At 32.6% G+C, this 24,727-nt stretch overlaps 2 protein-coding genes across 2 annotated transcripts in view; both read left to right on the forward strand.

Annotated features, from left to right (window-relative positions):
* The first annotated feature begins 331 nt into the window (after nt 1–331).
* On the forward strand, nt 332–24,659 carry LOC107440830 (fatty-acid amide hydrolase 2). The gene is made up of 7 exons (XM_043053865.2): nt 332–791; nt 4,264–4,483; nt 6,841–7,050; nt 15,423–15,542; nt 16,670–16,824; nt 20,206–20,304; nt 22,828–24,659. Exons 1-7 carry the CDS (start codon nt 522–524, stop codon nt 23,425–23,427), a joined length of 1,674 nt encoding a protein of 557 aa, XP_042909799.1. The 5' UTR covers nt 332–521; the 3' UTR covers nt 23,428–24,659.
* The window catches only part of LOC107441867 (adipocyte plasma membrane-associated protein), a 155,046-nt gene continuing 147,456 nt past the window's right edge, over nt 17,138–24,727 (forward strand). Inside the window, exon 1 of the mRNA XM_071185672.1 lies at nt 17,138–17,144. The gene's annotated coding sequence lies outside the window, so the exon portion shown is untranslated. The remainder of the gene's footprint in view (nt 17,145–24,727) is intronic.

Genomic DNA, 24,727 nt, shown 5'->3' on the forward strand with positions numbered 1-24,727 from the left:
GCTAAAAATACTTTAGCTTTAATACTTAGTTGGCGAAATTTATAGTAGAATGCTTTTTTTTATTTATTAAAGCATGAGAAAAGGAAAATAAGCATTTTAACTTCCTACGCTCATTTTAGTCAATGCGAGTTTTGCATGGAAAAAGAGGACACCATTTTTTATACCAATACAACTTCTTTGTTCATTAATGGTCATATCGTATATTTCTTTCCAATGGGAAAGCATAAAATGGTGATATCATTCCTCATACCTAATTAAAAATTATCTTTTTATAACTTCATTAATTAAAAATTATTTTTTATATTTAATTAAAAATTATCAACTCATTTAGTGAGAGAACACATAAAAATTTAGGTGAAAAATTAAGATTTATCAGTATGCATTTAGGAAATATGGACACGATCCCCATCATAGTTTTGTTTCATTTTCGGTCCTTTGACCTAAAGCTGCGAGGCATGACGGATGCCACGTGATGAAAACAACATATTTGAAAACTTTACGGAATCGTCTGCTTATTCCGCATGTCTGTGAATATCGTTAATATTGATAGTTATTACTTGTTTATTATGTCTTACTATATCGCCAAATTTATGAAATATGTTAGGTCACCAAAAAAATTATTTATTTCCGTAGCAATGTTTTTTTACCGGTGGTTTACTGGATATTTTATGGATAAAGTATTTAACTTCACTTATGGATTCGGAAGAAAATCTTCTACTCTGCCTCCTGTAAAAAATCCATTATTATTGGATTCTGCTATTAATTTGGCAACCAAAATTAGAACCCGGCAGGTATGTTTTACTTTTTTTATTTAATTGAATTATTGCATATGTTGTAAATTTTATCAATAATTAGTTTAAGAGGTTTTTATAAAATAGAAATTTTAATTTTGATTAAAAAATATTATTTGAGTACAAAAGCTATAATAACTTCAGAAACAGATGTATTTTTTAATACGAATATGTATCCTATAACGCAAGAACAAAATTAAAATTTTAAAAGATTGAACCATGGATTTTTCTAAATCTTTTGAAATGTTTAAGCTAACAATTATGGTTTGAAAAATATCAAATTGATATTGAAAACTTTTTTTTTGTACGTGAATACTATGTATTTTTGCTAGATTTTACTATGTTTTTAAAGATATTACTACTTAGACCTTTGACTAGAAACTAATTAAAAATGCGATTATTTTGTTACTACATGAGTTTGTAAAAGTCATATAAGAATCATATTTAAATTGAAAACTTGTTTTTACTATACATAAATTCTTAAGAATTTTGCTATTTATTATTTTGTAAATTCTTAAGATATTTTACTGTACAATTTTAGAAGGTATTTTTTTATCATATATTACTACTTAGAGCTTTGATTTTATAAAAAAACTTATTAAAAACGCGAGAGTTTATCCATTAAACTCGTTTTATTTTTAAGAAAATTGCAGAATTATTACAAAATTACAAAATTATTAAACACACGGTCTCTTAATAACATTATAAGACCAAATCTGCATAATTGTGCAAGATAGATATTAATCCAGTTAATTAAAAGTGATAATATAAATGTTTTGAACCATGTTTAAACTACATGACTAATGGTAAAAATCATGTTTTTTGTCTTTTAATTTTACTGCAATTAAGAAAAATCGTGAAATTCAACATTTTTATTTTCTTTTTCTTATGTACTATGTGATTTTGTCGTAAAATAGTGTTCAACCTTCATCACCCTAATTATACAGAATGATACAAAACATAAAGAGGATTAAATTTCTAGAAAAACACATAGAACACAAGAATTGCAATGGTGGTTTGGAAATGCAATCTTAACAAGTTGATAAGGGCTATTGTATCGTGTTTTGATGAAAAAAGTATGAATTCATCGCGGTAAATTGATATTTAAAGACTATAGTCATGAAATTTCTTAATAATGGAGTAGTCCAAAGGTTTCGTAATTTGACTAACTTAAAACTGGCAATATGCCGACTACAGACACAGAGGTACGCCACCTTAAGATGCCCAGAGCATTTTCTCCGCTGGAATGCACATATTTTTTTTAACATATTCTCCTCATATATTTTAAAATCTCCTTAAACATCTAAAAAAATACATATCCACATTGATATGTTTAGAGAACTATAAATTCAAAACGATAGATTATAAACGGAATTGTTCCCTTCGCCAGTCTAAATAAAAAAGTTATTTCTAAGTACTTACATATAATTTTAAACTATAATTTCATGTGAGAGGAAATGACCAAGGGTGATCCCCGACTCGGAGATATATCCACCCCTAGCTCTTTACTTAAAGTTTTATTTCTACTCCAGATCTAATTAGGCCACTTCAGGGAAAGGATCAAAAGAATGATCCCCAACCCAGAAGTGACAAACACCCTAAATACAGTTTTTCAAGCGTATAGATTAAATGCAGATTTAGTATGCAACCGCTTTTGCAATTCACCGCCATTATCCACAAACAACGCCATCATTCCTTGTGCCCGCGGCCTTGTGTGTGCCTTGTGATGAATCATTCCTTGTGTTGCGGGCTCAACCGCAGATGAAAGTGTGAAGTGTCCGCTTCGCGGGCTGGTACACTGTATACGAATTAAGTTCAAGTTCACTATAATTTCAGTGTAATACTTTCCTTGCTATGAGTAAAACACGCCTATGTTTTGATAACAGTGATTCTATATTGCAAAGATAATTTAAAAAAATTTTTGTTCTCAACCTAGTCCATAACTATTAAAAGTTAAAATCAATAGACAAATTGATTCAAATAATGTAATTCAAACGCTACAGGTATTGGCACTTTATTAGTATTTTTATTTTTTTTTTATTTAAAAAAACCGAAGTAAGACTTTTTGCTCAAAGGGAAAAAATAAAGCATACCCTTATTTTCAAAATAAAATCGGACATGAAGGGTCCCCCGAGGCTCCTCAAGTAAATAGTAAAATAAGCTTTCCTGCAACAGCCATTGTGGACCAAGGCTCCCCAACTTCACGATCACCCATCTTTGATTGTGGTAGCAATCGTCATTCCTTCTCAGATTTGCCCATTCATTTAAAGCTGGATGGATTTCAAGAGGCCAACGTGGTTCGAACCCGAGATCTGGACAGTAAGAGTTCAATGTCTTTAATGGTGGAACTCATCGCTGATCTTTATTAAGAAATGTTGCAAAAAAAAAGTAGTGCGTGGAGTCCCTCCGGGCGTAAGAAGTGGAACTTCGTAATGTGGAAATGAAAATAGGAAGGGGTAGAAATTGATTTTTAGTGAAATCATTTTGTTTCTTTAAGACGAATTTCATTAGCAATGCTTACAATTCACAATTGATCGCAACTTCTAATTATCATTTTCGAGTGGAAAAATATCCAAATCTATAACATTAACAATGGGATTGTGATAACTAAAGTATGATACGAAATGTTTGAGTTCTATTTTTTCAATATTTCTTGCAAAAACTGCATGAATGGTTGTTCCCCCTTTGGTTGTTGGATCATTCCTACCATTTATCATTTCCAATCCAAATTTGTCTTTAAGGAAGGTTAATAATGTTTCAGCTTCAGGTAACGAGAAATTCACATTAAAATCTCCTGCAAGGATCACAGGCCGTTCACAATAACCAATTTCTTCACCAGTAACGTCTGCCAGAGCTTGTGAACCTGCAGTGGATAATGGCTATAAAGATTTTGCAATAAATAATTTAATATCCCTCATGGCTGCATTTGGTGAAATATAAATGGCAATTAGAAAAGAGCAGTTATTGTCCAGAGCAGTTGTTGGCAGTTTTTAAAAGAGTTTAATAACTTAAAAATATTTTAGTTATTTGTCCTTTCTAAACCCTAGATAATTCTTTAGAGCAAGATGGCATATACAGTTAAAAATTGAGCTTTGAGCTAGCAAGCTTCAAATGCAAGGTACTTAAACTATGACTTTTTTTTTTTTTTAAATTTTCCTGGGTGAAAGAGCTTTGAAAAACCTTGTTAAATATGTAGATTGCTTAGTGCAAACGATATTTTGAATTACGAAATCACACTCAGAAAAGTACTTTCTCTAAATAAACATACTTGTTTTTTCTTTTACCAGATTCGGATTTTTAAAATATGGAGGGTATCTGTAATCTCGAAAACATGGTGCAAGTATGAGCTAAAGAATGGTTTGAAGTTTAGATCCTTTAATGTTAATTTCTCCTTTTAGGTATTTCTCTATTTTCAAAAGAAATTTTACACACATTTATAAATCATCTTGTTATACCATTATACCCATTTCAGGTAAGCTGTGTAAATGTGGTAAGAGCTTACATTCAGAGGATGGATGAAGTGAACCCATTGATAAATTCTATAGTTGATGACAGAAACACTGAGGCTCTCCAAGAGGCTAGCCTTATCGATGATCTGGTGTTTTCGGGAGAAAAAACTATGGAGGAACTAGAAACAGAAATGCCATTACTAGGAGTTCCGTTGAGTGTTAAGGAAGCAATATGTGTGAAAGGTATCGTAATTTTTTAAATTTCTCAGTTAAATTCCAAATATTTGATTGAACTTTTCTATTTGCTGATTAAAATGAGCAGCTAATGCATGCTCGAACCTATTTTTATTCTTATCAGTAATACTTTGCATCTCCCAAGACTTTCAAATTTAATGCCCATTTCGACAAAATCCTAGTATATGTTATTAGCTTTGCGCGATTTTGAATAGTGTCGCTAACCCCAAAACGACACTCTGACGTTTGTCGCCAAACTGTTGCCAACACCAAACTGACGTTTTTATGATTGTCGAAAATAATTGGCGTAAGCAAGAACATCATCAAAAATCGTAACCTGAAAATGGCAAATGCATAAACATACCATGAAAAAAAATCTATAATCCATATTTAAGCTCATGAATTTACAAATCTCAAGGTCAACCGCTAAATTACACCATGGAATTCCAAAATGGAAATAAAAAATGTCTGAAAAGAATTAACCCACCGAATCTCACCAAATCTACAACTACAGATTGCATTTCTTTTGGCCTTTCCAAACACCGCCAAATCCACCTTTTAACATATATAAAGGATTAATCCCTCATTGTGGTCTGTGCCTAGTGGAGCAACCTTCAAAAATTAAATTTCAAACCTTACTTCATAATGAAGACATTCTTCATAATGAAATTAGATAAGGTCAGATAGAGCATTGGTTTAATTTACTTTTTTTATATCTGTTTTTACTATTTGCAAATCGTGGTGAACAAAATTCGTTTAATTTTAATTTATTAATTATATTACCATAACATATTTTCTGCAACTACGGAAATTCCGTTGTGATTGAATTAATCCATTAACATCTTAATTTCTGTACTGCAATGGTGGGGTGAAATTGCTAAGGGAAAAAGTTGTATTACTACCTTTAAATATCTTCTTCTCAGCCTAACACATCATACATGAATTAATAAACATTTTTGAAAACAAAAGCCTTCAATCTAGACTTCAAAATTTTCACTTTTTATCCTTTATGGGATCAACAATTTTTAATTCAAAAATTTCCCCAGATATTAAGTAACAAGTAAACACACTATGTTTTTAATTTTTTGAATATAGACTTGAAATACTTTTCAGATATTTTCAAAACAGACAACTAAAAGTTTATCGACTATAAGGGATAACATCTCCCAACAGATAACATATATGGTATCGATAACATAGAGGATCACATGAGTATCGGACAAGATAAGGATGATGAGCTTCAGATAGTGTTTTATAGATAGAGACTGTTTTTTCGGGTGGGGAGGCTAGTAGGAAAGAAGGGTAAAAACTGTAAAAAGATGTTTGTGCAAAGCAATCATAATTTGTAGAAAGAGAATTTAATCACAGCTCTGGTCGGAATTGAAGCGGTCAATTACATTCGACATCTAACACACCAATACGGAATTGAAACCTTGCAACTAACGCATTTTAGCGTAGGTCAAAAATTAAATTCGTTTTCAACTTACTTTAGACTGAGGCAAGTACCACTATCTAATGTTTGGAAATATCAACAAGCTCTATTAGATTAATTTTGGCGTAGATGGTCAAAAGAATATTATTAGATTTGAAAAGCTATCATGAAGTTAGAAACACAAAGAAACTATTTAAGATAAAAGAGGGGGGTATAGTACTGATCTCCCGGCAGAACTTCGTGCTTGACAAACATGGAAGACAGCTCTTGTTCTTTAAATAATACCTGGGTGACACGCATTTGTAAGAACTTCCATTAGAGGTGTGGGGTCAAGGTCTTGTCGCATCCATTGCAACTTCTGGAGATAGACCAGGATAAGTCGAATCCAAGTTTCGAGGATCACCGAAGTATAGAACAAGACTGATAGGTTCATGATTTGTTTCATATGACGTTTCATACGGAAACGCGAGATACTTTTAATAACCAAAAAAAAAAATTAATAATAATAACTATATTTTTTGATTATGGGATGCTAAATTTATGCCATATTGTAATAATATTTCTTTGTGACACTCTTTTTTTTTCAATTTTTTAAATGTCACGTTGTCTAAGCTTTTCCTTATTTATGATGTAAGGAATACAGCGCAATGAATGCAGCAATGCCCCCCCTCCCGTTGGGTTATAAATTAAAATAAAGTACCATTTCCAGCACTTTTATAATTTCTAATGTATTCAAGGAAGATAAGTTGGAACTTAATTTACGTCGCGCAAGAGTTGCCCAATGAGCTATTGACGACGGTCTGGGAAACATCTCTTAGGATATTCCGAAGACATGCCATCTCAATTTTGATCCTCTGTAGAGGGGATCTTATGTATTCAAACTATATATAAGTATTTCTTCGTTAAATTTTTCTTTTATTGTTTTTATTTACAGGTATGCTTTTTACGACAGGCGTTGTTAGAAGGCGTGGAATCAGAGCAAAAGAAGACGCAGACGTAATAACCCTATTGCGAAAAGCTGGCGCTATTCCAATAGTTGTGACAAATACAAGTGAACAGTGTTTTTGGATGGAAACTTATAATAATCTATATGGACGAACTAATAATCCATACGATCTTAAGAAAACAGCTGGAGGAAGCAGTGGTAATTTGAAAACAGTAAATCACTCTTTTACTTGTATTATTTATAGATAGCTTCTATTTTCTTAGCTTATAACCTTATTATTCTTAATGGTTAAAAAGACTTTCCAGTAACAAATGAAGTAAGATTTCTTTTTTTTCTTTTCTTTTTTAATTTACCCAGTATTTAAAATTCTACGCTATAGTTATAAAGCATGGTTATCAATAAGCTACGCATGGTTATCAAGTATATATGTCGAATTGGCAATATGTGATTTAGAATATTTAAGAAAATGGGGGTTTTCTGACCTAACGGTATCGCCACAAAATTCTTCTTCTTTCCACAAAATAGCAAATTTTTAACTCATTAAAAAGTGCCTCTCTATCCACTGTTCATTTAAATTTCACTAAAAGTCTTCCATAATGGCCAGTTTGTCCCAATGGTAGATGTAATTTGAATTTTTGATATGCAGTGGTGGAAAAATTACTTGGAATGAAAATTACTAAACTAAAAATAACTTAAATTCTGTTACAAGAAAATATTTTTTTTTACAAAGCGGAGCGAGTCGGCATCTCTGCTTACAGATGTATCATATAATATCTGGAGGCCATTCAATACAGATGTTATTAAAATTAAGATGCAAAAATTGCAACATTTAAAGCAGCGGTTTTCAGTTTTTGATACGGAACCCTAAGTGAGATCGTATTTCTTTTAGACTTAACAAATAAAGTTTTTTTCCTTCTTTTTAATGGCGAGCACTTGGCTTTATTTCCCATTTGCCTCAGAATTGTTACTGTCTTATCGTTACAAAGTGAGGGCCTGCGGCTAAGCCACGGCAGTGTCGCCCACGTCATGTAACCACAAACCCGTTCATAAGGCAGGTTACATTCACACAGAAGAAAGGACACGAGCCGCGATGGCTCAGGGGATAGAGCGTTCGACTTCCAATGCGGCGAAGCGGGTTCGAATCCCAGTCGATACGAATTCCGCATCCGGCTTGCACCGACCACAGTGCTGACGTGAAATATCCTCAGTGGTAGACGGATCATGGGTTCTCCTTGCCGTCAGGTTAACCATGAGTGGTTCTCGTGGTCTTCATCTCCATGTTACGCAAATGCGGGTTAGCTCCATCAAAAAGTCCTCCACGGAGGCAAATTTCTCCCAATACTCGATCAAAGAGTTCCCTTGTCTTCTGGATTGGGTTCAAAATTACAAGGCTACGGAGTTGAATATTAGTAGTCGTAAACCCATAAAATATTGGGTCGGCTGTTCAACGACGATTATTAAAAAAATATTAAAAAAAAGAAGAAAGGACATAGAACACACGGAGAGAGAGAAAGTTACATCCATGCCTACGGTGGGATTCGAACCCTGCAACCACTGGCTCCGTAGACCAGTACAGAAACCACTAGACCAGTGATCGACACAAAGGCTTGTTAGCAATTTTAAACACCTTAACCTAAGAATTACTAATCATTTCGAAAACAATGTTAGTCTTTTCTTCTTTTATCAATATTTATCAAAATTTAGGTTTCATTTTAGTCAGTTTAGACTAGAGCACATATAGTCTTGGTCAAGGTGTCCACGGGTCTTGTAAATTTTAAAAAGTGGTAACGAAAATTAATAAAATGTCGATAATTTAATTTCTGTGTAACCACGACTAAAAACTGTTTTCCAAAGAAAGTATATATGCATGAAAATTCGAGCTTCAAAACCACTTAACGATAAAGTGGTATAATAAAATAAGAAATATATTCTAACATTAAAATTTTTGATGTATGCATAAGATGAAGATTAATTTTTAAAAAAACTAAATTGATAATTTTAATTTCTTTTACTAAAATGTTGAATTTTATTACTCAGCACTTTCATTTTCAGTCACTCGCGGCAACCCTATTGAAAATCAGAGGAAATGAAATAGTTACCGCTTAGAGGTACAGGAAATGAATAGTTACTACTAATTTCAATTCCCTCACTACATAATTTCTCTAATATATTTCATAAAAAACTTATAAAATATATTAGTGTAGAGAAATAAAGCAGAAAAAAAGTTAGAAACTTATAAGACCTTTATCACATCATATAGTAAAATGACCATTAGTATATTTAACGTATTATATCTGTATAAACTATTTATACGTAGTGGTGTATAAAATTCTTTGACTTGTATTTTACTATCATATTAATACTACCATATTTCAAGTGGTGATATTTACCTTTATCACAACTCGGTCGATGCTCGAATCCGGTGGTGAAGTAGGGTGGTAAAACAGATATTCTCAGTTTATGACTAGTTCGTACATTACGACCAATTAGCTTTCACGTTACCCGTTCACTTTGGTGCAAGGCACCACCCCTCTCCGTTCCTACTACAGTTCCTCAACACTACCCACCATTATCGATATTTAATTACCGTTGAATTAGTTAGTACAGCTACGCTGCAGTGCACTTTCTTTCTTTTCTTTCCTTTCCTTCCTTCCAGACGCGGATACGTACCTAGGTTAGTAAAACCCTTACCCGTATAATCCGCGCCTGGCAACTACTTCCAGTCAACCTCAATCAATTATTTAAAGTTTCAACAGAAAGGAGGTTAAAATTTTGTTTACAAATATACAGAAATATTAATTTGTTTACAAATATACAGAAATATTAATTATAGTCGCTGCAGTGCACTGAGAAGTTAATTATTTTTAACGTTCTATCAGTCGATACAGTTGAATCATTACATGAGCTGTAAACCACAGCATGCTAATTCAGCCGCCAATTGCCCCATTTCCTCCAACTATCTATGCCATTTAGTCCCAGTTGCCTCAAGGCAAATTATAGATTTAGAAGTTTGGTGCCTGCTACCGTGGGAAGGTACTTTGAAAATTACCAGATCAAATCAAATCAGTCTAGTTCCAGTTGCACTAGGGCAAATTTCAGTTGAAGGAGTGTGGCGCTCGCTGCCGCGGCAGGAACTTCTCCAAAAACCTATGGCTTCCGCATTCCTCTCACGCTGACCACTTATACTGCCATTATCTTAGCTGCTTACGGGCTCTATTGCAGATGAAAGAGTGAAGTGTCCACTTTTCGTGGGGAGGGACTCGTCATTCAACCCCACTCTAAGTCTATCAGTCTTCTCTCTCCAATAGTAAAATGAAAAAAAAAATGAGCTATAAAAAGTTGCTAGTTTAATAAAGTTTAGAATCTTATAAATCAGATGGTGAACAGCGGGCATCTCACTCNTTTTTTTCTTTTATAAAGTTATTTTTAAAATGATTTAGATCACCACTATTCTTAAAAAAATTAAGTATATACTTTAATATGCGTTACTATCACGATTGTCAGCTAAAGCCTTTTAAAACATAACGTATAATTTTGCTTGCAATTGAAATTTTAATTCTATTTTACTACCACTGGGAAAAAACAAAATGGAACGGATCAAAAGTTGGCAGGTATGGCTTATAGCCTTATAATTCTTAATGGTTAAAAAGACTTTCCAGTAACAAATGAAGTAAGATTTCTTTTTTTCTTTTCTTTTTTAATTTACCCAGTATTTAAAAATTCTACGCCATAGCTATAAAGCATGGTTATCAATTATAATAATAAGCTACGCATGGTTATCAAGTATATATGTCGAATCGGTAATATGTAATTTAGAATATTTAAGAAAATGGGGGTTTTCTGACCGAGCGGTATCGCCACAAAATTCTTCAGCTTTCCATAAAATAGTATATTTTTAACTCATTAAAAAGTGCTTCTCTATCCACTGTTCATTTAAATTTCACTAAAAGTCATCTATAATACCCAGTTTGTCCCGATGATTGATCTAATTTGAATTTTTGATATGTAGTGGTGGAAAAATTACTTGAAATGAAAATTACTAAACTAAAAATAACTTAAATTCTGTTACAAGAAAATATTTTTTTTACAAAGTGGTGCAAGTCGGTATCTCTGCTTACAGATGTATCATATAATATCTCAAGACCATTAAATATAATGGTTATTAAAATTAAAGAGTAAAAGTTTTAATATTTAAAGCAGCGGTTTTCAGTTTTTGATACGGAACCCTAAATGAGATCGTATTTCTTTTAGAGGAACCCCGATTTAACAAATAAAGTTTTTTTTCTTCTTTTTAATGACAAGCACTTGGCTTTATTTCCCATTAGTCTTAGAATTGTTACTGTCTTATCGTTACAAAGTGAGAGTCTGTGGCTAAGCCACGGCAGTAGTATAGTTTCGCCCACGTCATGCAACCACAAACCCGTTCATAGGGCTGGTCACATTCACACAGAAGAAAGGAGATGAACGATGGCTCAGGGGATAGAGCGTTCGTTTTCCAATGCGGCAAAGCGGGTTCGAATCCCAGTCGATACGAATACCGCATCCAGGTTGCACCGACCACAGTGCTGACGTGAAATATCCTCAGTGGTAGACGGATCATGGGTTAGAGTCCCCTTGCCGTCAGGTTAACCGTGGGAGGTTCTCGTGGTCTTCCGCTTCATGTAACGCAAATGCGGGAGAGCTCCATTAAAAAGTCCTCCACGAAGGCAAATTTCTCCCAATACTCGATCCAGGAGTTCCCTTGTCTTCTGGATTGGGTTCAAAATTACAAGGCTACGGAGTTGAACATTAGTTGTCGTAAACCAATAAAAAATTGGGTCAGCTGTTCAACGACGGTTATAAAAAATTATTTAAAAAAAAGGAGAAAGGACATAGAACACACAGAGAGGGAAAGTTACATCCATGCCTACGGTGGGATTCGAACCCGCAACCACTGGCTCCGTAAACCAGTACAGAAACCACTAGACCAGTGATCGGCACAAATGTTTGTTAGCAATTTTAAACACCTTAACCTAAGAATTACTAATCATTTTGAAAATAATGTTAATTTTTCCATCTTTAACCAATAGTTATCAAAAATTGTGTTTCATTTTAATCAGTTTAGACTAGAGCACATCTAGTCTTGCTCAGGTTTCCCGCGGGCCTTGTAAATTTTAAAAAGTGGTAACGAAAATTAATAAAATGTCGATAATTTAATTTCTGTGTAACCACCACTAAAAATTGTATTCCAAAGAAACGATATATGCATGAAAATCCGAGCTTCTAACTGAGATGCCAACTTGCTCCGGACAGCAAGTATATATTTTAAAGTGGTAATTTATCAATTGTGATTCTTGGTTTAATAAATTCAATTTAGTAGATTTTTATCCCCCACTATTTCTAAAAGATTCGTGGGCTTATATAATTCACCACTTTATAGTTCTCGTGACGTGCGATACCTTTTAAAAAGCAAGCAAAAATAGTCAAATATTTGCAAAATTTATTTTGTAGTTATGTACCGTTTTACGAATTATTTTGGCTTGTCCGGAGCAATTGGCATCTCTGTATCTAAACCACTTAACGACAAAGTGGTATATTAAAATAAGAAATATATTCTAACATTAACCTTAAATTATTACCACTACTAAACATTTCCAAGGACAGCGGGAAGCCTGTTGTTGTGAGTTTGTTTTTGGTGTATGCTTAAGATGAAGATTAATTTTAAAAAAACTAAATTGATAATTTTAATTTCTTTCAATAAATTGTTGAATTTTGTTAGTCAGCACTTTTTCCATTTTCAGTAGCCAGCGGCAACCCTATTATTTGAAAAACAGAGGAAATGAAATAGTTATCGCTTAGAGTTGCAGGAAATGATTAGTTACTTCCAATTTCAATTGCCTCACAATATAATTTCTCTAATATATTTCATAAAAAACTTATAAAATATATTAGTGTAGAGAAATAAAGCAGAAAAAAAATTAGAAACTTATAAGACTTTTATCACAGCACAATAAAATGACCATTAGTATATTTAACGTATTATATCTGTATAAACTCAGAGATGCCAACTTGCTCCGGACAGCAAATATACATATTAAAGTGGTAGTTTATCAATTTTAATTCTTGGTTTAATAAATTCTGTTTGGTGGATTTTTATCCACCACTATTTCTTAATAATTCGTAGGTTTTTATCATTCACCACTTTATTGTACTAATGTCATGCTGCACCTTTTCAAGAGCAAGCAATAACAGTCATATATTTGCAAAATTTGCTTTGTAATTATCTACCGTTTTTTTAATTATTTTGGTGTGTCCGGAGCAGTTGGCATCTCTGTAAACTATTTATACGTAGTGGTGTATAAAATTCTTTGACTTGTATTTTACTATCATAATAATACTACCATATTTTAAGTGGTGATATTTACCTTTATCACAATTCGGCCGATGCTCGAATCCTTTGGGGAAGTCGGGTGATAAAACTAATATTCTCAATTTATGACTAGTTATTACGTTACGACCAATTAGCTTTCGCGTTACCCACTCACTTTGGTGCAAGGCAACACCCCTCTCCGCTCCTACTACAGTTCCTCAACACTACCCACCATTATCGATATTTAAATACCGTTGAACCAGTTAATATCGCTACACTGCAGTGCACTGAGATATTAATTATTTGTAACGTTCTATCAGTTGAATCATTACTTGAGCTGTTCACCACATCATGCTAATTCAGCACCCGGTTGTCCCATTTCCTCCAACTATTTATGCCATTTAGTCCCAGTTGCCTCAAGACAAATTAGAGATTTAGAAGTTTGGTACCCGCTGGTGCGGGAGGGTACTTTGCCAATTATCAGATCAAGTCAAATCAGTTTAATTCCAGTTGCACTAGAGAAAATTTCAGATGAGGAAGTGTGGTGCCCGAGTCCGCGGACAGGAACTTCTCCAAAAACATAGATTAAGTCAAGTCTTGACTCCCACCAATTATATTTGACACCTAAGATAGCAAGACAACAGTATAAACTAAAGTCTGCTATGGCTTCTGCATTTCTCTCACGCTGACTACTTATACTGCCATTATCTTAACTGCTTACGAGCTCTATTGCAGATGAAAGAGTGAAGTGCCCGCTTTTTGCGGGGAGGGACTCGTCATTTAACCCCAGTCTACATTAGTAAAAGTGAAGAAAAAAATTAGCTATAAAAAGATACTAGTTAAATAAAGTTTAGAATTTTATAAGTCAGATAGTGAACCGGAGTACCTGCCCTCGATGCGGTCATCTCACTCCTTTATCTGATATTCTCGTGTGTGGCTGGGACTATTGGCATAGATTAACCCTTTCGCGCCGAATGTCACAAATACGTGCCAGCATACATTTAAGTTAACGACTACATTTAAGTCACCGTTTTTTATTTAATTACATCCTGATTTTGTACGAACGCTTTTCTAAATCACCCGTCCCCAGGGGGTTAAGTGACGATGATCTGTAATTTGTAAGGTGCCTGCCCACACCAGACCTCTTAGTCTATATTATGCACTAGGGTGCCTGGTACTAATGGCATAGGAAAGGGTTAAGTGACATTGTTCCCGATTTGACATCAAGATTTGTTTTAAAGATAAAGCATGGTAACTTGATTATTTGCATTTATTTTGCGAATTTAAGTGTTCGTTTTCACCTTAATATATCTTTTACATATTTTTCTTATAACCATGTGAATTTTTTTTTAAATTAAAGGTGATAGGGCCAGGATGACAGGTTGGTAGGACATTTAACTTATCCAGCCGGTTGAAGAATCATCCTGTATCAAATGGTGAGAGGTGCACGTTAAACCGCCATTATAAAATTTTCGGGGTCACAAAGACTTCCAAGTTCCCATAACAAATCAATATCTCTTGGGGTACTGATCCAGCAGTTCCCTTGTCTTCTGGTTTAAGTTCAAAATTACAGGGCTACGGAGGCGAACATTAATAATCTTAAACTCGAAAATTGGGCCTGCTGATCAACGACGGTAATAAAATTAAAAAAAAAACTAAAAGTGATAATAGGCTACTAAAGATTTTCAAAAAGTCAATTATTTCGTTCCAACGAAATGTCGCCTTTTTACCGTTCTTCTTTCCTTTCAAATGTGTGTAAAGCTATAAGTTGAAATACTTGAAAAAGTGGTAGTTAATCGTTTTTGATTGAAGTAGTTTCGACTACCGTTCAATTAGAGAATTTGGCATACTTGTTACAATTTGAAAATAAGTAGAAGATTAACACATTGCAAGCGAGGCCGTAAAAATACGTTTTCGAAATTTCGTGATTCATACGAAAGTTTAAAAAGTGGTCGCCTACCACTTTTTTAAAATTTTGCTCTGTACCAGCTGTAACAAATTTTTCTGGATAAGTTGCTCGCATGCAATGTGTTTAAGATGTTTTATTGTTAAAACTTTTAGAGAACTTTCTAGAAGCTAAAATGTAAATTACATGTAAATATTTCTTGGTAATAAGTCAAAAAGTTTCAGTTTTCGATCAGTTTTGAGTGCCTTTTCAGGAGACATTTGAAAGTTAATTTCATTTTTTAGCATTTGTGACCTATTATTATTTCGTTTTCAGGAGGAGAAGCAGCTCTTCTTGCATCAGCTGGATCAGTAATAGGAGTTGGCAATGATATTGGCGGTAGTATTCGAATGCCATCATTTTTTTGTGGCGTGTTTGGCCACAAACCCTCAAGAGGTAAATATTTGAATTTAACTGTTGCTAATTATATTAACTTAACTAATCTATATACTCGTATATATATATATATAAATTATTGATGTAATTTTCATTTAATATTAATTATTTTGAAAAAATTTTTACTATATTTCGCAACACTCTTCTAACGTAAGAGTTTCAAGAGAACCCATTATTTTAATTTGTGCTTTTTTTTTAGCTGCTTATTAAGTATAAGTCATCCTTTATTATAATAATCTAAATTTTTTATATGTAGTGGTAGACAAAATTAATTACTTCTAATTTATTCCTACTTCTCACCCACACTTTAAAATATCGTGGGAAGAGAATGATTATCAGGTTTTGTATTAAGTTAAAATATGTTCAGTAATATTATCCTTGTAAATAGTTGAATTCTCAAAATCATGCAAAAATTGAATTATTGTTTAAAATTATTGCAAGTCAAATTTCTGGAACCAAGAAAGCAATATTAACGTAAAAATGGAAGAAAAAAAAAAGATTAGCCGAAATGGAGAAGTTGGCAACCATATTAAAGTATTTTTTAGGGTGTTTCATTTATTCTATATAAAGACTAAAATAAATTTGAGAGTGAAATCTTGTTTTAAATTTTCTCTGGAGTTTTAAATTTTATTGGAGATACTCCCAATCTTTATATTGATAATAAAATTAAAAACGGTTCAACATATATTAGTTTTAAATTGTTTCAAAAGAAATTTTATGGTGATGTACTTTAATATTCATTAGTTTTAGCAAATTATAACATAAGACCTTTATATTATTATTTAAGATATAAGTTAACATAAGACCATATCCTGAAGCCAATTAAACTGTAATTATTACAGGATAATTGTTTTTATACTCAAAATCAAAAGTCAAAGCGTTTTATTAAAATTCAAAAGTGCTAATCAATTTATCCTTACAGCTAACAGTATATTTAAATTTTAGCTTTCATTTTATTTAAAAAATTGCACACTTAGCAACAGTTTTAGGATTAAATATAATTGTTATCATTCTCTGGTAGCTTAAACTATCATCTAAAGTATTTTTTTTTTACATTTTTGAATTTTCAAAATTTGTTTTTTATACAAACAATGTAAACAAACTGATTTCAAATTACATTCTTCTAGGAATCATTCCAAACCGAGGACATTTTCCACCAACTGAGCAAGTATTGCAGCAATACATTGGAACTGGTCCAATGTGTAGATACGCTACCGATCTCAAAGTGATGCTTCAAGTTATGGCTGGAGCTAATGCTCCTTTATTACAACTAGATAAGAAGGTCTAGTGATGCATTTCTTATGTCAATATTATTGTTTTATCAAACAAATGAATTAGAAAATATTTCTGTAGCGTTAAACCTAGAAACCCATCAGCAACTGAGGGTCATAACTGGTTATGCTTAGTTGATAAATGGTTTTTATGTTTGCGTTCCTTTGCTGTCTTTGCACTATTGGATGTTTACTTGGTTTCCTTCTCCATGGTTTTGGTTTAATTTAACTAAAATGGGTGTTTACTGGATACTTTGTTCAGTTCTTTTGGTTTCTTCGCTGTGTTTAAAAAATTCGAACATAAAGGTTTATTGACAATAAGTCACTGGTTGTTCAATAACGGTAAACAATTAAAGTAAAATATCTCCCTTTTGATGTCTGCAAATTTTGTTGAACACAATTTCTGTTGATATTTTATATCGCTTTTTGGTTTTGCTGATATTTTATTATAAACGTCAGAAATTGAGATTAGTTGCTAGACTATTGAAAATATTATGAGTAGAGAAGTTTAAAACGGCAAAATGTAAATCGTCATATCATGTATCCCTGGAATAATACCTTATTAACTTAAACAGACCTGTGGATTTTTTAGGCTAAAAACTGGAAAAATTTCATATAAAGGAATTTAATTTGAAACAACATTTTTTTTATCATTTAATTATAAATGAATTGAACCACCACGAAATTTTAAGGATTCATAGATACAGATAAAAGACCAAATATTCAGTCAAGACCCTAAGCCAATGGAACTAATGTTTTAAGTAATTTATGTATGATATTTAAAAGGTACAGTTTTGCACTTATATCTGTTTGCGCATCTGACATTGCTACATAGGCAAAGGAGGTATTGTTATCTGCTTATTTTTAGAGTTGAATTTAATTAAATTAAAACAAAATTGATAGAACCAATAGTTGTAATAGTAGTATTAGCAATGCAGTTTTTAATGTAAAATAACAAACAGGATGAATTTTTTTTTTTTTTTAAAGAAATAGATGAAGTACACATGGTCAATTCGCTCAAAGTTGGTTTAGTTTAGTTTCAATATAATTCAGCGCATTTATTTCAATTGATTTTTGGATGTATTTTATTATTTGTTACTACTTTTTCTTTCCTTGTTTTGCTTTTCAAGTTCGATTCTCATCAAAGTTATATAACGAAAGTAATTTTTTTTAAATCCATTTTTATTATTAAAGTGAATGAAAGTTTCTATTAAACCTCCTTTATATAATACGCTTGAAATTAAATTTTTTATTTTGTGACCGTCGTTGAACATCCGACCCAATATTTAGCCTTTACAACTACTGATGTTCAACTCCGTAGCCTTGTAATTTTGAACCCAATCTGGAAGACAAGGGAACTCCTATATCAAGTATTGGGAGAAATTTTGTCTTCGAGGAGGACTTTTTGATGTAACTAACTCGCATTTGCGTTACATGGAGAGGGAAACCTCGGAAACCTCCCACGGTTAGCCTGACGGCAGGGGAACACTAACTCATGATCGATCTACCAGTGAGGATATTTTTACGTCAGCATTGTGGTCCTTGCACGCCGGATGCGAAATTCGGATCGACCAGCCATCACTGAGATTCGAACCCACATCACCTCATTCGAAGGCGAACGCTCCATCCTCTGAGCCATCACGGCTCAGAAATTAAATATTAGTACATAATAAGTATATGTATATATGATAACCTAGTTGGTAGGACGTTGAGCCCATGTCCAAGAGATCGTGAGTTCGAGCCCCGCCGGCCAAAGAAATAAAGTATAAATATTCGGCGTACTGATGCACGCCGAATTTGTTGGGGTCACAAAGTCCTCCAAACTCCCATTAAAAAAAATCACGAGTTCTGGAAGTAATGGATCGGAGATTGATGTTGCTCTGGTTCAGGTCAAAATTACGATCTGCAGATGGATGGATGGAGTATGAATGTGTCCTTCCTGTAAAAAGGGCTGTGACGTATGTGTGTAGCAAAAGTTGATTCTTGGCCATAGATTTCGCCTCTATAAATACAAACGAGAAGAAGCCCACCCCTCGGCCTTAATAGAATACGACAACAACATACGTATATAAGCACCAAATTGCTAGTAATCATCTGATTTTGATAGATTACATCCTATATCGATGTTGTAATTCTTTACTTGTACGAAAAAATGTGAAACTGGGCCGCTGATGTTCCGTACATTATTATTATATATTATTTCCCACTCTTAAACATATTGTTATTTCGTTCAAATTTATATATTTTGTTATATTGAGTGTAGAGGAGGGTTTTCAGTTTCACTTTTTTCATTTTCTCTACTTGATAAGTTATTTACCGTCTTAGTTCCTTTAGCGTTGACAATTATGACTTCATTCAGTTTTCATTATTGAATTTCCTATCATTAATTTAGTACATACACATTTAAGAAGCTTTGATTTAGTTGATGGAAAGATAATCATGTAATGTGAAGTGTTATTTAAAATCAATACCATAACTACCAACTCGGAAGTCCTAGTTCTCGAGATTATTTTAAGCTACAATCAATCAATTTATGTAAGCTTAATCAATCCCTCAATTAAAAACTTCTCTGATGAAACTAAGAAAGAGTACCTACAAGTATCCGGCCAACGAGGCCACCTCAGTAATTAAATGGTTATTGCTAACTCGATAGGTAAGGCTGAACATAAGTAATTAATTAAGTTAGTAGTTAATAAAAGAGAAAATGATGTGAAAAGAGAAGAAATAAGGGCAACACATGCATAAAAAGCGATATAAATTGGTTTTATATATATATGTTTAAACTGTTTGTATGTAGTGGTGCTTAAAATCGTTCTTAATTAAATTTAGTAAATCAATAATAAAATGTTAAATCAATAGATTTAATACCACTCTAAAGATTTAGATACAAACTTACCCACAAATACGAACATGTTGACAAGTGGGCTTATAAATCACATATATACGGCAATATATCAGTTGCATTTTTATGGCACATGAAATTGGATGCTTCCTAGGTTCATTTTACATTTTTAAAAAACGGACGCCATCCCTAAAAGTTCACTGCACTAGTTTGGTTAAAAATCAAGGTAAGCAGGCTTTTGTTCCTACGATTCGTACAATTACCATATGACACCCGTAGGCCATCAAATAAAGCGGTTACTAAACATTTGACTGCAAAAATTTTAATATTCAGAGTGGTATATAATTTAAGGTGCCAGAGAGAGGAGCCTTGGAATGCAAAGGGTTCGTAATAAAATAGTAACAATGTAAGCATCATGTCTGAAAATTTATGTTAAAAGCTATAAACTAGCTAAAATTGTTTTAGTTATGATTTCTCCTTATTTTGCACAATAACTTAAGGAACTACTAAATTTGTATTCTTGATTAATTTATGCAACATTTTGTTCCAGGTTACTCTTAAATCTTTAAAAATATATTATATGGAAGACAACGGTGACGGAAGTTTCTCCCTCCCTGTTAAACAGGCTGTTAAGAATGCTCTGCAGAAAGTAAGAAATCTATTTTTGTACACAATATGTTATGATATTGTTTATGTATATGAAAATATTTGGTATTTATAATATGATACAAAAACTGAAACACTTCGAAAGAAAAAAAAACGATGTCTTTATTTTTATTTATTATTTTTTTACCATACGTGGAATGTGGAAAAAAATATTGATTAAAATAAACTATTATTTAAAAAGGAGAAATAATAGTTTAGCCAAAAATATTAAAAAATTTTAACGGATCAAAAGTTATTAAAATTTTTTTTATGAGCTAGTGTTAACACCTCACAAATTTATATAATACGGAGTGGGTCACCAACTTCGACTTCAGCATTACGACTTGGCTTTTTTTTAAACTATTTTCAAGGCCGTGGTAAGTATACTTACCACCACGTTTTACCACTTTTTATTTAGGTTTCCATTTTTCAATAACTTCAGCTTTCTTGAAGTGAGTTTGAATAAAATTGGTAACCATTTGTCACTTTCAAAAAACGTATAAAAGTTATAAAATACATAATTACTTTTGAAGTTTGTAGCCTTTAAGGAATTTATTTTATGAATAAAGAAAAATAAAAGTCAGTAAGTTCCTAATAGGTCATGTTAAATATATTCACCACCAAAAAAATGGCATTTTTATAAACTAAATGAGTTGTTTTTTCTTTATAACAATTACTGCTCTTAAAACAATTTCAATTCCAAAAATACTTTAATTTACCTTTACTAGAAATAAAGGGCCCGTTAAAGGGTTAACTGTAGTGGTGTGCTTGGGGCTCTAAAATGTGTCTGCTCTTCCGTATTAGGTATTTTTACCTGAAATTACCCCAAACTTACTTCAGTCCTGACTCAATCTAAACTGCCTCAAATGAAACGTTCTTTCTTTTTTTTTTCTCTTTAGAATATTTTGTTAAATCTTGTCTCTCCTTTCACAGGATTAAATTAGTCCACCTCCAATCTGTTTCCGAAAGTAGAAAGTTGGTAAATTTTGTTCAGTTTTAACAGTTATAAATTATGCTGCATTACAAAATATAGTAGTTTTTATTATTTTTATAACCACCGTTGAACAAAGGACCCAACTCTTCGGGTTTACAACTACTAATGTTCAACTCCGAAGCTTTGTAATTTTGAACTTAGTTCAGAAGACAAGGTAAGTCTTGGATCAAGAAATTGCCCTTCGTGGAGGACTTTTTGATGAGACTAACCCGCATTTGCCTTACATGGAGAGGAAAACCACGAAAACCAACCGTTACCTGATGGCAAGCGGCCTCTAATCCATGATCCGTCTACCCCTGAGGATAGCTTACGTCAGCACTGTGCCGGGTTAGGAATTCGTATCCACCAGCCATTGCTGGGGTTCGAACTCGGTTCACCTAATTGGAAGGCGAACGCTTTATTCATGAGTCACCACGTCTAATATCATTATTATTATTTTCAAGTAATATAAAATTGTTGGCTTAAACTTACTAATCAAGCATTTTAAATAGCTCAAAAAAAGGGAATCGCCATTCTAAGTTGCTTTAAAATATCGTGGCTGAAAAAAATTAAAAAGGTGATGCCAAATGTTATTGAATGCTATCGTGAATTTTATAAGCTTTAACTTCCCCTTAATTTTAGGAATTCAATTGGTCAGTTATAACACAGATACTTAATTTAAACATTTTTTTGGTCGTTGATTATTATGTAAAAACTTAGTTTCTTCGATCTAATTATAAATGAGTTTGAAAACGCTTGTAATATAAATATGTATCTGAATACGATTGTCTTTCGGCATACCCTCCAACTGCTACGGAATTTCCGTAGTTTCAGAAATCTAATTTTCANGTTGCTTTAAAATATCGTGGCTGAAAAAAATTAAAAAGGTGATGCCAAATGTTATTGAATGCTATCGTGAATATAATAGCTTTAACTTTATAAGCTTTAACTTCCCCTTAATTTTGGGAATTCAATTGGTCAGTTATAACACAGGTACTTAATTTAAAAAATTTTTTGGTCGTTGATTATTATGTAAAAACTTAGTTTCCTCGATCTAATTATAAATGGGTTTGAAAACGCTTGTAATATAAATATGTATCTGAATACGATTGTCTTTCGGTAACTGTTTTACTACCACTTGGAAAGTTCATTCGAGGAAAGAGAGAAAGTTGGCAGGTATGCACATAATACCTACTATCAAACAAAATTTCATGTATTTTTATACTCAATTTTGTATTAAATAATCATCCCATTTATAACTGTTTGACATATGTTATATTATTACGTACCGTGTATGATAAATTGTTCAATTTATTTCAAGATTCAAAATTCCAAGATTATGAACTATTAATGTACTGCCTGTTTAATTTATTGTAATTTACTTTGTATAGTAATCTTTTTAATTTTACCTGCAATTACATAATAATACATTTATCGACTATAATTTCTAGCATAATCTGTTAAAGTTTATGCTTTCATTTTACTGTAATTTACTTTGTATAATATTCTGTTTACTCTATTTTAACATAAAAAAATATTCATAAATTGTTTTAGGTTATTTCTCACTTTCGAAAGATCTGTGATGTGCCACCTCAGAAGGTCAACATACGTGGTCTCAAGCATGGTTTCAAAGTTTGGGCTCACGCCGTCTCCGCAGGAGTTGTGGATGTAGCAACAGTAGAATCTCGAGTATTCGGCGAAGATTGCAACAGCAGCGTTTGGAAAGAATTCATCTTCAGTCTGTTTGGATGGTCCGACTATTCCTTTCCTATATTAGCAACAGTATTGGTAGAGAAATATCTTGGGCCAAAAGAAAAATCAGTTGCCGAACCTTTCATTCGCATTCAGAGACGAATGGAAACAGACTTTCAGAGACTGCTTCAAGATGATTGCATTTTCATCATGCCAACTATGCCTGAGCCTGCTGCTCACCACTATGCCAACACGTTCAGAGCTCAGAACTGTGGTTATGTGGCAGTCTTCAATATTCTTGGCTTACCCGCTACTAACTGTCCTGTTGAGCTGGATGAAAAGGGGATGCCGGTTGGTGTGCAAGTCATAAGTGGTTTGAGAAATGACTATCTGAATTTAGCGATTGCTAGAGAAATCGAGAGAGAATTTGGAGGCTGGACGTGTCCTGGTCCTATTATATGAGATTAAACTTCAAACTGTTCCTTTTCCAAGTGGTTATTTGAGATTATACTGTTTTTAAAACGGGTGAAAAATTAACAGTTTTACCTGATGTTTTGACTCAAACAAGATATAAAGAATAATGCTTATTCATTGAATTTTGTAATAGTATTTTGCGAAAAGAATGCTTTAATGTTTTTTTTTTAATTTCAAAAAGACTTAATGTCTTACTTCAGATATATGCACAGTGTGTCTTGAAATTTCATATCTTAGAGGGATGGTTAAGAACATAGTTAGTAATCTCGAAAATACGTTAACATCACGCGGCACACTGACTCAAAATCACAGTTATAAGACCAGGATACGAAATGTCATGTTAAACGCTTTAAAACACAGTAAACAGAGTGCTATGTATGTAACTGACCAACTTTATAAATTTTATTTCAAATTGCACTTTTTGGAATAGATGATGCCAATTTTTTATCTTTTTGAGGAGGATTTTCCAAGTGATAGTAAAATTAAAATTAAACTAAAGTCATTTGCTGAAATATATTTATTTGTTCGTAACAGCTTCTACTCCTCCTAGTCCGAGTATTTTGTTTTTTCTGGTCACCTGTGCTGCGAAGCTGCCTCTATCCCTTTCATCATGGAATTTTAACACTGTTTTAGGTTGGACAAAGTAAATAGCTGGCAGTGGGGTTGCTTTTAACATATTTCATGCACTTTGCTTGAATACCAACACCTCCTCGTATGATTATTTTACTTTTATATGCAGCGGTAACCAAAATACTTTTAAATTAAATTTATAAACTCAAGAAATAAATAGAAAGCATAAATTTTGCAATAGTTTAAGTATGAAATTGAAATTTTACGCAAAAGTTGGCCGTTATTCACATATATGACATGTTTGGCTATACAAATGTATGACATTGAGACCGCCCCTGACGAAGTTGGAAGCTCACACTCAGCGCTTGATTATGTCCGTGTTTTCATAAATTATTATTGTTCCCCAACCTCCCTTTTATATTTTTATATAAAGTTTAATACATAAAATATCTTCAACAAAAAAAACTCAAAAAATAATTTTAAGTTTTGGGACAATTTTATATACTTAGTTCTCTGTAATTTATGTTACATCGTCTATTTAACTAGTCACATAATTTTGTATTTACTGTTTTGAGATTCATTAAGCAAATGCAAGTTTATCTGTTCATGTATAATTGTTTAAAAAAATAAATGTGTCAATTATATTCCCACATGTTCAATATCTAAAACTACTTTAATTAAAGTAGAAATTAACGACAATTTTTAATGTTTAATCAAA

Source organism: Parasteatoda tepidariorum, chromosome 9 (genome assembly GCF_043381705.1).
Source record: "Parasteatoda tepidariorum isolate YZ-2023 chromosome 9, CAS_Ptep_4.0, whole genome shotgun sequence".
Lineage (NCBI taxonomy): Eukaryota > Metazoa > Arthropoda > Arachnida > Araneae > Theridiidae > Parasteatoda > Parasteatoda tepidariorum.

What these genes read in the sequence shown, in the direction of transcription:
- LOC107440830 (XM_043053865.2), top strand. Translation starts at nt 522, where the DNA reads ATGTCTGTGAATATCGTTAATATTGATAGTTATTACTTGTTTATTATG. An exon ending in AACAGCTGGAGGAAGCAGTG is followed by an intron (nt 7,051 to 15,422) that starts GTAATTTGAAAA and finishes TTTCGTTTTCAG; the next exon opens with GAGGAGAAGCAGCTCTTCTT. An exon ending in TGGCCACAAACCCTCAAGAG is followed by an intron (nt 15,543 to 16,669) that starts GTAAATATTTGA and finishes ACATTCTTCTAG; the next exon opens with GAATCATTCCAAACCGAGGA.